At 36.0% G+C, this 15,646-nt stretch overlaps 2 protein-coding genes and 1 pseudogene across 2 annotated transcripts; 2 read left to right on the top strand and 1 right to left on the bottom strand.

Moving 5' to 3' along the window:
* Nucleotides 1-2,329: 2,329 nt before the first annotated feature.
* Nucleotides 2,330-3,100, top strand: LOC132630217 (uncharacterized). Its single transcript, XM_060345802.1, has one exon. It carries the CDS (start codon nt 2,330-2,332, stop codon nt 3,098-3,100), a length of 771 nt encoding a protein of 256 aa, XP_060201785.1.
* A 1,596-nt stretch (nt 3,101-4,696) lies between these two features.
* Nucleotides 4,697-15,003, bottom strand: LOC132630093 (ribonuclease MRP protein subunit POP4). Its single transcript, XM_060345629.1, has 9 exons — nt 14,740-15,003; nt 10,947-10,982; nt 10,777-10,853; nt 10,428-10,690; nt 9,169-9,237; nt 8,979-9,037; nt 8,581-8,682; nt 5,224-5,373; nt 4,697-5,146 (listed from the first exon to the last, which is right to left on the bottom strand). Exons 1-8 carry the CDS (start codon nt 14,957-14,959, stop codon nt 5,276-5,278), a joined length of 924 nt encoding a protein of 307 aa, XP_060201612.1. The 5' UTR covers nt 14,960-15,003; the 3' UTR covers nt 4,697-5,146; nt 5,224-5,275.
* On the top strand, nt 11,305-13,013 carry LOC132630095 (T-complex protein 1 subunit epsilon-like; annotated as a pseudogene).
* Nucleotides 15,004-15,646: the final 643 nt, after the last annotated feature.

The raw sequence follows: 15,646 nt of genomic DNA, 5'->3' as shown, positions 1-15,646 counted from the left end.
GAAAGAACTGTAAGTGGGCTGCTCGGGAAAGGGCAGCCCAAATCAATAAACATGTATATATAATCTGAAACTGATAATTGAACTGAACAAAAGAAGTAAAGTAAATGGGTACTCCCTGTTCTGAATATGAATCACCTATTTTTCTTGATTTATAATCTATGGCCTTGGCCAAGAATAAGTGCTCAAATATGTAGCCTAAGGCCCAAGTAAGTGCATCCAGCTATGGCCTTGGCCAAGTATAAGTGCACAAGTATGTGGCCTTGGCCAAGTATGTGCATCAGTCGGTAGCCTCAGCCAAGTATACGTATACATAAAACTGTGCCCTCGGGCAAAGATACAGGTGTTCAACATTCATCAACTTATATTAAGGAACTGAAAATCATACTGTAATGCATAACACTGGAATACTGAACATTACTATGCTGAGACATGTATTCAAGAACTGGTTATGGAGTTTAAAGCATTAACTGTTTATAAGCATATTGAGTTTTCATGACTGAGACTCATGGGATAGCAAACATGAGTCTATATTGATTACGTACTGAGTTCACAATATTCATAATGATAATCATGAACAACTACAAAACTTTTTTCTCAAAGGATTAGAAGTTTTGAACTTTTCATGAACTAAGGCATAATCTCTATTTCTGATGCAACTCGTAATAATCATGAAGAACGAGGTGTGGGGAAGATCAATAACATTCTCACACGTAGATAGTTAGCCTTACATACCTGTAATCGCTCCAATCTAACAAACTAAACTACTTCTCTGACTTAGAACACCAAAACTCTAGCTTTGAATCTCTAGGATTTACCTTGGAAATCCTATGTTTTGGTTGAAGAATCATGTTACTAATCATGAATTAATGTTAGAATTACTTAGGAATTGTTAGAGTGATCTTACCTTGACGTCGGAGGATGAGGAGAGAAGAGAAACGGCTGTTTAGGGCTTTAGAACGAAGTTGGAACGTCAAAAATGGCATAAAATCATTTAAAGGTCGCTTTTATAGGCTAGGGCGAAGTATCCCTTGGCTCGTTGAGCGAGCTCCCCCCTCGCTCTGTGCCTCGCCTCGCCTGCCATGCGCGCTCGATAAAATGGGCATAACTTTTTGTACAGAGCTCTGTTTGTGCTCCACAATATATCGTTGGAAAGGATTTCAAAGGGCTACAACTTTCATGTTGTAAGTTTTCTCAAATACCTAACAGATTTTCACGAAATTAGGATAGAAAACAGACCTTCCATAAACTTAGTCGATTCTATCGAATGTTATGCACCTCACTATCTGTCTTGATTCCAAAACAACTATTTCCACCCAAACTCATCCCGTTGGGACTTCATATGGCCAAAATGCCACGCTAACACTCATTTAGCGCATTCACACCTAATTCGGATTTATGGAGTGTTACAAGTTGATCATTGATACCTCACCAACTTTGAATTTTTAACATGAAAAAGGAGGAAATAGAAAGAATAAAGTGGGCATTAATATGTCCTTTAATTAAAACCTCCTATAGAGATAATTTAAACATGGAGGATCTTTCGGGTAAAATTCACATATAGCCATCTTCTAGTCCCTATGATCGGCAAATAGCCAATTTTTGGTTAGGTAGAACTCTATTACATTATCCTGGAGTTGTACTTGTGGAATTTGAAACTTCATGATAATGATTATTTTACAATGACAGAACACAAAAAGTGATCAGTGAGTGCTATTTCTACGGCCTACGGATCTTTCACCTTTAAGGACATATTTTGTTGTTTATATATCGTAAAAGATCGCGCACTATTGTATCGAATTAACTGGATCATGACAACTAATTGAAAACATAACGACTTAGATATTCGATTTTTTTTCCTTACTTTGATTAGATAATTTGGGGGTAATCTTTATATTTGATTTTATTTTATTTGATACAACGGAAAAGATTTAATTAATTTTTTTTTTATAGATGCATCCAAAATCCAAATGACAGATATCAGAATAAAATCTAACTCATTAGAATCCCTAAGTTACGGATTAGAATCTGTGGTTATTAACGAGGGCCCCATAAATTTCCTTTTGTAGACTATGTTAGGCTGTCTGAATGGTTACGTACAATCATCATAATTGAAGATAAAAAAAAGGAATCTCAGCAAGGTAAAAATCATTTCTAATCTTAACTTTACACCTCATTAGTTTTGAATCTCCATATTATAAAAGCACTACAGTAAAAAATATCACAGTGAATATATTTCTTGATTTTGATCATTAATATGGAGATTTCCTTAGCCCTTTTGAAATAAACTATACATTAAGCATCATCCTAATACCAAAAAAGAGACTAAAAAATGTCTGAAAAATGTCTCTTAATGACATCTCTAGCAATTCTTGCTTGTCATCCAAGTTCTACAATTAGATGCTTCAAGCCAAATCCAAGTTCAACTAATTCTCCAAAAAGAGAAAAAAATCCTTCAAATCCACTTGAAAACAAAGGGATTTCAAAATCAAGAAAGAGGTTAAATTTCAAATCTTGTTCCAACATTTGTGACTTTCCAAGATTGAATGTGCACAAACCGCTTAAGCTCTTAGACGAGATTGTTGAAGGGAATCATTCAAAAACCATAGTGGAAGCGATTTTTCGCTCGGGATGGAAGCATGGAGTTGGATACAAAATTGAAAAAATCTTGAAAGTGAATCATAGCGAAAAGATTAGTGAAAATTTTGAAGAATGCAAGAAGATGGTGACGAATTCAAGATCCACGAGAAGTTCAAGTAAAAGACAAGTAGAGAGAGTTTTCTACTATGGTGCAACGGTTACTTGTTCGTTAGGCCTTGACAAGTCTCCAAGAATTTGTAGCAAGAAAACATGTGGTGTGTGCAAAATCATAGGCCAATATTATGGAATTCATGAGAAAACTAATTGGTTTGAATCATTTTCTACTAGTAGTTGGAGTGCACATAGAAAAGTTGTTAAGCAATTTGGAGATGGAGTTTCAAAGAAGGCCATTATAGTTTCAAGGGTGATTGGAAAATTGAGAGGAGAAAACAATGGAGAGGTTATTATTTTGAATCCAAGGGCTATATTGCCTTGCTTTGTTATCATATATAGCTTTTCTTAATATATATAAAGACCAAAAGTATGACACATGACTTGCAACCTATGTTGCAGAGACTTTTTAAAAATGTTGATTGGTGTGTGTTGGATTCTCCAAAAATAGTGCATTTTTTTAATGATCCAACACGAATACGGAGAATTCAAACGACATAAGTTTCAACCGTTTTCTTCATTTTAGAATTGTTCTTTTCTTTCCATACATTCTATGACTGTGCAATTCAGTGTGTGAATGTTCAATTCTAATTAGAGTCAATGTGTAACTCGTAACTTACACGCAACGACAGATTGAGAATTTTAAGTTAATGAGTTCAACTTTTGTTACCTTTAAGCTTTTTGTTTAGAGTTGATCGATTTATGAGTGATCATTTGTTCTATTTTTGAAACTGTGAAAATTGTTACCTGTACACTTTTTGTTCAGTAGGGACCATTTAAAATGTATTTAGAGATCAGATAAGTGAGCATTTTAGAATTTACGTAATTGTAAACCTTATTTCGCACTTACTACTTCCATTAGGAAACTTACCTAGTTGGCCGCTCCGTCAAAAATATTTAGTCTTTAGTCAAAATATTATGTATATGAAGAAATTGCACGACTTGTCCTTAAAATGCGCTGGCCTATAGTTTTTACCCTTTAGCAATTGAAAAGTTCTTTTAAGGGCAAAATTCATACTTAGCATAACTTGTGAATATTATGATGCAAAAATATAAATTAATGCCAATGAAAAAAATTATTTATTATGAAGGACAATAACTAAAGACCAGCACAAAATAAGGTCATAAGTGTCAATGAACCATATCACATGTAGGCTATCTTTTTAAGAATGCGGCTATTTCTAAACATTCTAAATATAACCAAAAATTTGTAAATCAATGTTCATGTACTTTGTATCTGTTAAATGAATAGACTTTTGAGTCTTTAACTCTAAACTCCAAAAGTTAGCTCATGAAACAAGGGTTATCCTTATCTATGATCATAGAAAAATTATAATTTGTGACTCACACGACTTAGAAGAGTTCAAACATGAGCATGATTTAGTCATCATCAGTGAGCCTCAAAACAGGCCAACAGAAGTCCATCTTTCCGTATTATTTCTGGTGTGTCGAGGATATGAAAGAACTTTATGTTGTCTGGTTGATGGATTCCACAGAATGCAATTACATTATAATTCCCACTATTAGCCACAGGAAGTTAATGCAAATCGATAGGTCTTTCAATCATCAAATATACTACCGACTTCCCACACTTATCAAACATCACCGAACTTCAACGCTTATCCCATGAGAGTGTACATAAGAACTTTGTGCCTCTGTGGCGACGGCCAAAGTGAACCTTTCAAACATAGAATTACACAAACCTTTCTGAGAAGGAGAAAGACTTAAAAATCTTCATACCAATTCATAATGTTTCTTTCATCTAAGCACATATATGAATTTTTCTTCAGGCAGGAAAGTGAAACTCTGCTCACATACCCTTCTAAGCATGTGAAAGTCTCTGGTCTTTCAGATTTTCAACTTCAATTATTTATACCAAATATGTATGAATAGTTGAATACAAAGCCAAATGCAAGAAGAGAAGCTTTCTCCAAGAAACTCTGGGTCCTTTCTTTTAACAGTAAAATCAATATGATAAATATCTCTTTCTGAATAAAAGTTAACTGTACAACTCTAAATGACACAAGGAGTATCAAAATTTTGCAAAAGAAATTCTGTTGCAGCAATAGATATGCTCCTTGAACAGTATACAACAACAACATACCCAGTGAAATCCCACAATGTGGAGTCCTTGAACAGTATGTCAATAAAAAATATAGAACTGTTGCATCGATTTTTATCACTGAGGGGAAAAGTACCTAACAGAGATGCTTTCAATTCCAACACCGTACTCAAATTTCAAAAACTAAGTACCCCCTTAAATGCCGCCTTTATTCTCCCACTGTAAGCCCAATGTAGTCTTTCTTTTGATCAGCCTCGGCTAAAAGAATGAAACCCAGGCCACGTGATCTTCCAAGCAATAATACAGCTATTGGAGTCATTCTTCATCTGTAAGATACTGCAAGAGCCAAGAAGGATGTTTAATCATAACTAGAGCTTGTGGCAACATTTTTAGACGTGAATAGAGCCACTAACCTCAAGAAATGCCAAGAAGTTTCTCATATGATAAATATCCATTTTAACTATATCATGTAATCATGTTTCTTGACATTAGTTTGTCTCCAAGCAATGTAACTTTCCAGCAGTCCACTTGTAGCATAAATACAGAAAGCTTTTTTGGTACAACTGCAATTCAGATAAGCAATAAGATGAGAACAAGGCAGTGAAAAAAACAAGTATTAACAAGAACTTCTGCATTCTTGCCCCATCCCCTTTTCCTAAATCGAAAAGAGAAAGAGAAGCTATGTTACTCGGACTCTTCAAAAATGTCACCGAGTGCGTCTCGGATCATCCAAAAGTAGTGCATTTTGGAGGATCCGACATGACAGACAGCATTTTTAGAGAGTCCGAGCAACATAGAAGAAAAGTAGTTTTTTCTTAGCTTGGTTCAAGATTTTCACATAAGAGGTCGAAGTTAGCTACTGGATTATGATTCAAGCGTTATATTCCAATATAGCCTACTAAGAAAATGCTCATTCATTAAAAACAGTAACTGACGGATTAAAGGTTACTGCTCCATATCAATGTATAGTAGACACTCTTGAGGATGGATGCAGCCGAGTTTTGGAACTATAGACTTAGCAAGCCTCTAAAATGTCTATAACATACTAAGAACCAGCTTATCTATACAATATTTTGCAGAATATAAACCAAAATACAAAATAAGGTGTATCAAGTAAAAGTTCCAGGTTGCATTGACAGCATGGGTGACAACTCACAAGTCACAGCTTAATGAAAAGAGAAAGAACTAAGAAAGTTGAAATAAGCAAGCTGATTTCTGAAAATCAGAATGCCTTTTTGAGCAAGAGACAAATAGCAGATGCAGCACTGCTGGTTAACGAGTGCATTGATTACTACTGTAAAAAGAAATTACAAGGAATTATGTTCAAATTAGATTTGGAAAAGGCTTATGATCATGTCAGCTGGCCTTGTTTGCTGAAGTTGCTGGAAAAGATGAACTTTGGAGACTGGTGGATTCAATGGATAAAATTTTGTGTTTCCACTAATAAGTTTTCTGTTCTTATTAATGGTAGTCCAGTAGGTTATTTTAGCTCCCAAAGAGGCCTGAGGCAAGGGGACCCTCTTTCTCCTATCTGTTTCTTTTAGTTATGGAGGTGCTAAGTCAGATGATTAATACTACTGTGAGGAGTGGATGGATAGAAGGCTTTAAACTGGAGGGTCGCTCCGGAAATTGTATAGAAGTTTCTCATAGTCTTTATGCTGATGATACACTGTTGATGTGTGGGGCTGAAATAGAACAAGAGTTACACTCGAGGGTGGTGGTGTTGGCATTTGAAGCTGTTACTGGATTGAAAATCAACCTGACTAAGAGCTCAATGTTTTCTTTGAATGTTGAAACTGATGTAAATGTGCTGGCAGGCTAATATCATGGGCTGCAAAGTTGAAAAGTTTCCTACCAGTTACTTGGGATTACCTTTAGGTGCAAAATTCAAAGACGAATCCGTATGGAATGGAGTGATAGAGAAGTGTGAAAAGAAGTTGGCTCTTTGGAAGCAACAATACTTATCTTTTGGGGGCAGATTGACATTGGTAAATAGTGTCCTCGATGGCATCCCAACATATCTAATGTCTCTGATTCCTATTCCAGCCAGTCTTGATAAAAAAGTGGATAAAATCAGAAGGCAACGCAGAAAGGAGGAAATTTCATTTAGTAAAGTGGAGCATCGTGACAAAACATAAAAAGGAAAGGGGTCTGGGAATTAGAAATCTCAGAGCTCAAAATCAAAGCTTGTTATGTAAATGGCTATGGAGGTTAAATGATGGGATAAAAGTTCATGGAAAGAAGTGGTAGAGGTGATTTATGGAAAAGAGGGTTTTTGGGCACCTAAAGCAGTAAAGACTCCATATGGAGTTGCTGTTTGGAGACAGATTTCCACTCTATGGGAGGAATTCAACAAGTACGTTGTTTTAAGGATCGGGAATGGAAAAAAGATTAGCCTTTGGGAAGATAATTGGGATAGTTGTGGTTTGCTGAAAAATCAATTTCCCAATTTGTACAGATTGGCATATAATCCAGAAGTCCTCTTAGCAGATATATTTACTAATTCAGGATGGAACTTCCAGTTCAGAAGGAATCTCTTTGACAGAGAAATGCAAGAAGTTGATTTATTTATTCAGAAGATGCAATCAGTTGTGTTAGTCCCAAATAGAGAAGATAGCCAAATCTGGGAAGCGAGTAAAAAGGGTTCTTTTACTGTCAGATCTTTCTATAAAATTCTAAATTCCTCTCAGCCAGTGCACAGACAAAATTGGCCTTGGAGGATGATCTGGAAGACCACAGTCCCAACAAAAGTTGCCTTCTTTGGTTGGCTTGTGTCTCATGAAGCATGTCTAACACTAGAAAATCTGAAGAGAAGGGGTTGGAAAATGTGCAGCCGATGCTACTTGTGTGGAAAACCTAGCGAATCGGTGAATCATATTTTTGTGCATTGTGAATTTACCCGGCAGGTGTGGTCCATGTTCATTGCTAACTTTGGCATTCATTGGACAAGTCCAATGACATTCAGGGGTGTGTTATAGTGTTGGGAAGCTGCATGTCCAGATGCATCCCTAAAGAAGATATGGAGCGCCATTCCTCTTAGCATAGCTTGGACTATATGGATAGAAAGGAATAAGAGGTGCTTCAAAGGCAAAAAGCAGCAGTTGCAGCCTGTGAAATATAGTTGTAGGAACAACGTGTACTATTGGAAAGATGGAAATGTTGTGATGAATTTAGATGACATGCTACACTACTTAGGTTTCTAATGTAATCTAGCCTGCATTTTCTTTGCACTTTCGCAGTATCATCTTGATACTGCTTTTGAATAAAACTTTACCTTATCAAACAAAAAAAAAGTTGAAATAAGGATAAGGTTGGAGAGAGTATTTACCAAATGAGCCTACACTGGGGTATAGTTCCCAGAAGGAGAGTCGGAAAGGATCATTATTCCCCAAAGATTTCTTTCAGAACAATAGCAAAACGGCTAAGGTGCCAATTTCCTTTGGATTCAAAGTTGAAATACGATCTTTTAAAGCTAAGAAATTGGACGGCACGAGTAGAAATGAAAACTAACAAAAATTGAAAATAATGCCTCACTTAGTGGTAAAATTCATTGGTCATCAAGGAGAGTGGCACCAGCAAAAATCACTCAACCAAGAAAGCAAAAAAAAAAAAAAAAAAAAAAAAAGAGAGAGAAGACAGAAGCAAGCAAGCATCATAATCTGTTCTATTTCTGGCATCAGGGCTAGTGAAAGTAGATTGCAATGGACATATATTTGCTACTTATAGGCTCCTATAGCTATCAATGAAACTCTAAGTTGAACAGGACAAACCTTGGAATTTGTTGTCTTCTGTGATTATTCCAAATGTTTCTACGGTCTCACGAATCATGATACCACGTACACCAATTAAGCCTGCTATTTTGCACTGAACAACTGCAACAAATAAATGCCACAATGTTTCAGAAACAAAGATGTTATATTATCTGTGAGCACGGGCCACTGTGCAAGAGATAAACACTGTGAAAATTTTCTCTATCAAAGTTCAATTCTTCAGGCTTTAGATATAGATAACCGCTTCTCGCAATTTAGCTCATCACAAAGAATGCTTAGGTCCTTGTAAAACATTAATGACAGGACAGAATCAGCGAGTAATAATATAGCCTTTCCTTGTAATAGTTTTGAAGGGTCTACCTAAAAGAGTTAAAAAGGAGATGTGTTTTATACTTAACCTAGAATTAGTGCACCATGTAAGTCTGCATTAAGGAGACATTGTGATAACTGATTTTTCCTGCAAGGCCAATACTGCAGGTGAGAGAGACATACAAATTGTTTAATTGGATCACTAGAGAAAAAGCTTCTTTTTAAAAAAAACTGAACCATAAAAAAATAAAAATAAAAGCGAGGAAACAAAAAGCCAACCCAATATTTTTCAGGAGTTTTGTTACATAGTCTTTCCACTTATCGTGCATTGGCTTGAAGATGTTATAGCTGCAGAAAAGGCCACATAAGAGAGTCACGTACACACATTACATTAAAAAGGAAAAAAGAACAGAAAAGAGGGGGGGGGGGGGGGGGGGGGGGGTTGAGGGAGGAACACCTAACCTATAAAAGAACAAAGCTTAGCAGGGAACTTAACTAGTCAAAATAAGAACAACATGCATATAAAAAGTTGTAAGAATATAATATCCATGAGGTATCATCAACTGTAAGTATCTAGGAATATTTGGCTCTATGTGACCCCACAGTACGCAAGGCCCACAAAAGTACAATCTTTCACTGCTGAACAAGGCGAAGCGTCTAACAAGTAGCTCTGTCCCTAGAAACCTAGTTGAAAAATATAGCTAAAAGTCAAATAAGTAGACAGCTGAATTTAAATCTTACCTTATCAAAAAAAAAGTAGACAGCTGAATTTGTTCACTTAGCAATTGAATTTTATGCGGAAGAACCACATGGTGTAAGATATCCATTTTGGGATTTGACTTTCTAGATAAGCAATATGTATTGTAATCAACATAAGGGAGAAGTAATAGCAGCCTATTCATCTTTTGTCCTCAGCAGATCAAATGATATGGAGGCCATGAGATTTTTTTTAGCTCATTACACAATATGTAATATTGCTACTCGTAAATACTCACAGCACCTTCTGGTTGTGGGTCATTCAATAAAAGACCTTTAACGCTAAATAAAAGAATAATTACCAGAGCAGATAGAAGAGACAGATATCACATGCCACATGAGATTCAGTGTAGCCGTTAATCTCTTAATCAAGACCATCGCATGAAAAGGTAATCTTACCGAGAATAATTCACACCAGTTTTTTTAGACGAAAAATAAATTGTGTGAATTATTCTCTGTAAGATGACCTTTTCATGTGATGGCTCTTATTAAGAGAAACAAAAAAATCTTTAAATTTTTTTTTTTTTTAATAACAAAAGTTCACCATATTAAAATAAATAAATAATCACATCACAATTAAATCTACAAACCACCATGAGACTTCAAAGTTCAAAGTTCAACTTCCAACGTAGTCAGACTCATCTAGTCAAACAGAAGAAAAAATGAACCGCAGTACACTGTAGTAAGTTCGAAAACTACATATAATTCCTCACTAAGAAGGGCAGAAAGTTTTAAACAGGCAAGCTAAAACTCTTTTACTCAAAAAAGTAGACGCAACTCACTTATGGAATTCTTGAGGCAAATCCAATAATCCCAACTTCTTATGTTGCTTTATGGACATATGTCTTTTAGATCTCTTTGACTGTCTCTCCATAGCCCGAATACGAGCTCCAGTAGCAATGCTGCTTTTTTGTACAACATTATCAAGAAGAATCCAGTTATCAACTTTCACATTTTTTGACCCCTGCATATATTTCTGGGCTGAATCACCATGTTGGAGAAGATCATGCAAAATATCGTTAACAGTCGTGTCTTTACCAGGAATCTGCAACAAAGGGGATGAGTAATAGAGAAGCTATTAATTAATAGAGCACATTCTTGAAGCATTATTTTGTTCACGTGTATTCTTACCTCAGTTGTAATTTTCAGGAGATTCTCGTCTACTGAATGGGAGAGCTTGAGGTATGCTGGATTATTCAATTCAACATCTATGTAGCAGGATGAAATTTAGCATCCTAGATTAGTCTCATGTATACCTTTAGATAAGAATGCAAGAGAAGTATATAGAAGAAAGGTTGTACCTTGAGCAGATGTATGGCCAGAAAAAGATAAATAGCCTACAAATAAACCAGAAAAATGTTTGAATGAAGATAAATCAAAAGAGAGAATCACAAGAATGAAATCAAGACAGAACCACATTAAAATGTTTAACTCACGTTCCTGGAAAATGGCAACTGTGTTGCACAGTTTTTGGATGCCAAAAGTTAACTACAGATATGAAAGAGAATAAAAAGAAGGAAAACCAAAGGGTTTGGCACTGAACTGAACTTAGGATTCTGAAACCTTCTAGACAGACTACAGATTCACTCTAGACTCCATCGCACCTGATCCCATTGAGGATCATCTCATTGAGGATCTGGTGCAGAGAGAAAGAGAGCAATGGCATTGGCATTCGATGAGTTTGGTACGCCATTCTTAATTATCAAGGAACAAGAACCGAAAGCTAGATTAAGAGGCCTTGATGCACAAAAAGTCATCATTTTCTCTGGAAAAGACATAGCTCACCTTCTCCCACTTCTCTTGGTCCTAAGGGCATGGGCAAGATGCTTCAGAATCAGAAATGATTGCAAAACCATCTTGGAGCAGATGAATGTTGACAGTCAGATTGCAAAATTGATGGTGCAGTTGTCACAAAGTCAACATTATGAAATGGTGATGGAACTACTGGAGTAGCTTTCATGGGCTCATGGCTAGGGCACTTCTAGAACAAGCGGGGAAGTTGTTGGAACGTGGTATACACCCTATTCGAATGACACAAGGATATGAAATGGCTCAAGGATAGCAGTTAGGCATTTGGGCCATATCGAACAGAAGTTTGAATTTGATGTGAATGAGTTTGAGCATTGATTCCAACCTGCATGACTAGTTGACTACTTAGATCTAAGATTGCGAACAGATGCAACCGTAGCATGGCTGAGATTGCTGGCAAAGCAGTTATAGCTGTTGCAGATTTAGAGAGGAAGGACGTTAATTTGGACTTAATCAAAGTTGAGGAAAAAGTTGGTGGGAGGATAGACAGCTAATTTGTGGAATTGTAGTTGACAAAGATATGACTAATCTTCAGATGCAAAAGCAAAATGAGGATGCCGTTTTGACTTGTCCGATTGAACCTCCAAAAACCAAAGATAAAGTATAAGGTTGACATTGATACCGTGGAAAATTTTCAAACTTTACCCCAACATGAGCAGCAGTACTTTGATGACATGGTTCAGAAAGGCAAGGAGGTTGGTGCCACTTTAGGTATTTGCCAGTGGGATTTTGATGACAAAGCAAGCTACTTACTAATGCATAGAAATCTCCTGCTGTTAGATGGGTAGGTGGTGTGGAGTTGGAGCCTATGTTGCTCGGACTCTTCAGAAATGTCGATGAGAGTGTGTCGGATACTCCAGAAGTAGTGCAATTTTGAATAATCCGACATGGGTGCGGCAATATTTTTGGAGAGTCCGAGCAACATAGGTTGGAGCTGATAGCAATTGCTACGGGTGGGCGAATTGTGCAGAGGTTTCAAGAGTTGACACATTAAAAACTTGTCAGGGCTGACCTAGTCCAAGAGAAATCATTTGGTACAACAAAAGGACAGAAAGACATATATTACACATTGTGCAAATTCAAGGCTGTGACAATATTTATCTGTGGTGGCAACAAGATGATGACAGCGGAGACAAAACATAGTAGCCATGATGCTTTGTGTGTGGCTAGAAATCTTATTCGCAACAATTCTATTGTATATAGTGGTGGTTCAGCAGTGATCTTTTGCTCAATTGCTGTGGAAGCAACAGCTGATAAAGACCCAGGAGTTGAGCAGTATACTATCAGGGCATTTGCAGATGCTTTGGTTTTATCCCAATGGCACTTGCTGAGAATAGTGGTCTCAAACCCATTGAAATTCTATACGCTGTTATATCTCAGCATATTAAGGAAAACAATTGTTGTTGTGGAATAGAATGCAATGATCTTGGCACAAATAACATGAGCGAACAAAATGTCTTTAACACACTGATTGGGGAGCAATAGAAGAGTTTTCTTGCAGCTCAGGTTTTAAGATTAATCTAAAGATTGAGGATGTCATTAGTCCATATGGTTATTGATGTTAAGTATGCAATTGCAAAGTTTTGCTTTTCCTAAGAGAAGGTAAATATACTACCTTTGGCAATGCCACTCCACGCAGTTTTGGTTTCTATATCTGCAATTTGGTCAGAACTTTGGTGGTTTACCAATTGGTGTGATTTTTGGATTGAACATATTGGTTTGGTTGATCATCGGTGCCTTGACACAATTTGCTCTGTCAAAAGCTTATATTCTATCTCGGAGGGAATTTACCCCTTTAAAAGAATCCAACAAAACAAATTCCCTCATTTTGTTTTTCTGCCATAGAAAAACACAAACTAACACAATATCTTCTGCACACAAAAATATGTTTTCTTCTCCACGTATGATTTTCTGGCAGTTACACAGTGAATCATAATGCAATTGCAACTACTTTCTTTTGAAACACCAGTTCCAATTACATTTAGAATTTAAAGACGCAGCTCCAATCAATGAGAAAAAACTAAACATAGGTAATTGCAAGTCTGTTTCTTTCTTTTTTAAAATAGGACATCAAGGTCAACATCAGCAAGCTGTTCTGGTGTTGGATTTCACTACTGAAGACAACTAATGTAGGCTCTGAGGAAAATCTGGAAGCACACTAGGTTGAGTTTGAATAAGTTGAAGTGAATGACTGACACTAAGATTAGGGAAGTGATACACTGACGAACGGTAGCAATACAGTGAGCAGATGAAGAGGATTTTAATCAAACACAAATGCAATTTTCTAAACTGTTGCAACCAAAATCGGTTCCTGAAAACCCTCACTACTCTTCCTCTTTCTTTTCCTTCCCTCACTTTATCCATCTATACAAATATGAGAATATCATTTTCCTTAGTAATTAAAGTTCATCCTATAAAATCAAACACACCAAATAGTAAGAGATAATACTAGCATTAACTGAGAAGAAAGATCGAAACCAGTTTTAGCTAATCTCGGATAAATACGCATCAATCACTGCTAACGTTAAACCTAGAGCATAGTAAGTTCAAGGTGAACCCAAACAAATTAGTTGCTCACATTAAAACTGAAATTTTTTTAACAACCAACACAAAAGTGAACATAATTCCACCTAATCCGCAGAGCATAGTAAGTTCAAAGTCGGGGTAAAGATTATTTGCACTAAGTTCATGCCCAGGCATAAAACATAATTATGACGAATCCTACTACTGATATACTCCCTCTGTCCCAATTTATGCGGCAACTTTTCGTTTCCCCATATACAAACCACATGAACTTTGACCAACATTTTATGACGTATTTTTTTCACTAAATTGGTATGAGAAAAGTTAAAATTGCAGTACTTTTCACGTAGTTTTCAAAATACATAAATTTTAATTTTAAAATATTAAGCTAATCTAATCTAATTCAACTTCAAAGTTTAGTCAAATTGACTCTCGAGAAGCGAAAAGTGACACATAAATCGGGACGGAGGGCGTACATACAACAAGTATAGAGGATTCATGTAGCTAACCACGACGAATTTGAAATTGATGCATAGTTGATTGATAAATAAGGTTGACCAGTTTAGGAGTCAAAAAACTATTTCTTTTGACTGCAAATTTTATCCAATATATTGTGAATTAATATTTTTTTATGTAGTTTTCAAATATGTAAATTTTATTCTAAAATACTCTTAAAATTAAGTCAAACAAAAAGTTATTTGACTCCCAAACTGGTCAACTGGAACAGAGGGAGTACTAAAAACGAGTGTAAAAATATGAAACCTTTTTTGGATGACGTGGCAGTAGAAGTTGCAATTGATTTGAGAGGTGAAGGTGAAGAATTGATACTCTGAGGAGTAAGTTTAACGTTGTTTTGAACAGGTGTTGTAGTAACAGTGAATTTCTTGTTTTTGTGTTGTTGTTGTTGATGAACTTCAGCTTTTGCTTGAGCAAATCTTCGTTCTAATGCTTCCATTGTTCGTTTCTTTTGTTGTTCAGCCATTGTTGTCCCCAAAAGCTTTATATCTGGTATAATAATAGTAACAACTGAAAATCAATTAAATTATGGTGTTAGTTTGATACGAGAATGTTTGGGTTTGGGTTGCTTATACTATAAATGGGCCAAGGTATAAGCCCAACAATTCTTGTACAATTTGCACGTTTGTGCTGGCCTTTAATTTTCGTCCCTCTTAATAAAATACCTTTTGCATCGTAGAGTCCGTTTGGATTGGCTTATAAGTTGCTTATAAGCTGTATTCAACTTTTTTGAGTGTTTGGCTGGCCAGCTTAAAGTCATTTTGTGCTTAAAATAAGCTCAAAAAAATAATTGGACTCATTTAACTTAGGTTATTTAAAGTAGCTTATAAGCTGAAACAGCTTATAAGTCAAAAAAAATAAGTTAGACTACCCAACTTATTTCTTTTAGCTTATAAGCTGCAAACAACTTATAGGCATAAGTCCATCCAAACAGGGTCATAATATGCTCTGTATGACTTTTTCATTTAAGTCATACCAAATACCAAACTTTCAAACTTCGATTCGGTTATTTAGTAATCGTTAAATCAAACTTCGATTCGGTACGATATTCGGTAATACCCTATTAAAGTCGAAATCCACAGTAATACCCCTAACAGTGGATGCAAAAATGCACTTCATTGTACCTTGTAGCTAAATGCAAAAATGCTTTCAA

This window comes from Lycium barbarum, chromosome 3 (assembly GCF_019175385.1).
Source record: "Lycium barbarum isolate Lr01 chromosome 3, ASM1917538v2, whole genome shotgun sequence".
Classification (NCBI taxonomy): Eukaryota; Viridiplantae; Streptophyta; class Magnoliopsida; order Solanales; family Solanaceae; genus Lycium; species Lycium barbarum.
This window is presented reverse-complemented; position numbering and strand designations above follow the sequence as displayed.

Bases quoted from the DNA above. Each gene is read 5' to 3' on its own strand.
- LOC132630217 (XM_060345802.1), top strand. From the start codon at position 2,330: ATGTCTGAAAAATGTCTCTTAATGACATCTCTAGCAATTCTTGCTTGT.
- LOC132630093 (XM_060345629.1), bottom strand. From the start codon at position 14,959: ATGGCTGAACAACAAAAGAAACGAACAATGGAAGCATTAGAACGAAGA. The intron at 10,691-10,776 runs GTAAGAATACAC...CCTTTGTTGCAG, and splicing joins TCCTGAAAATTACAACTGAG to ATTCCTGGTAAAGACACGAC. The intron at 8,683-8,978 runs GTTAAGTATAAA...TATTTGTTGCAG, and splicing joins ACATGGTGCACTAATTCTAG to TTGTTCAGTGCAAAATAGCA.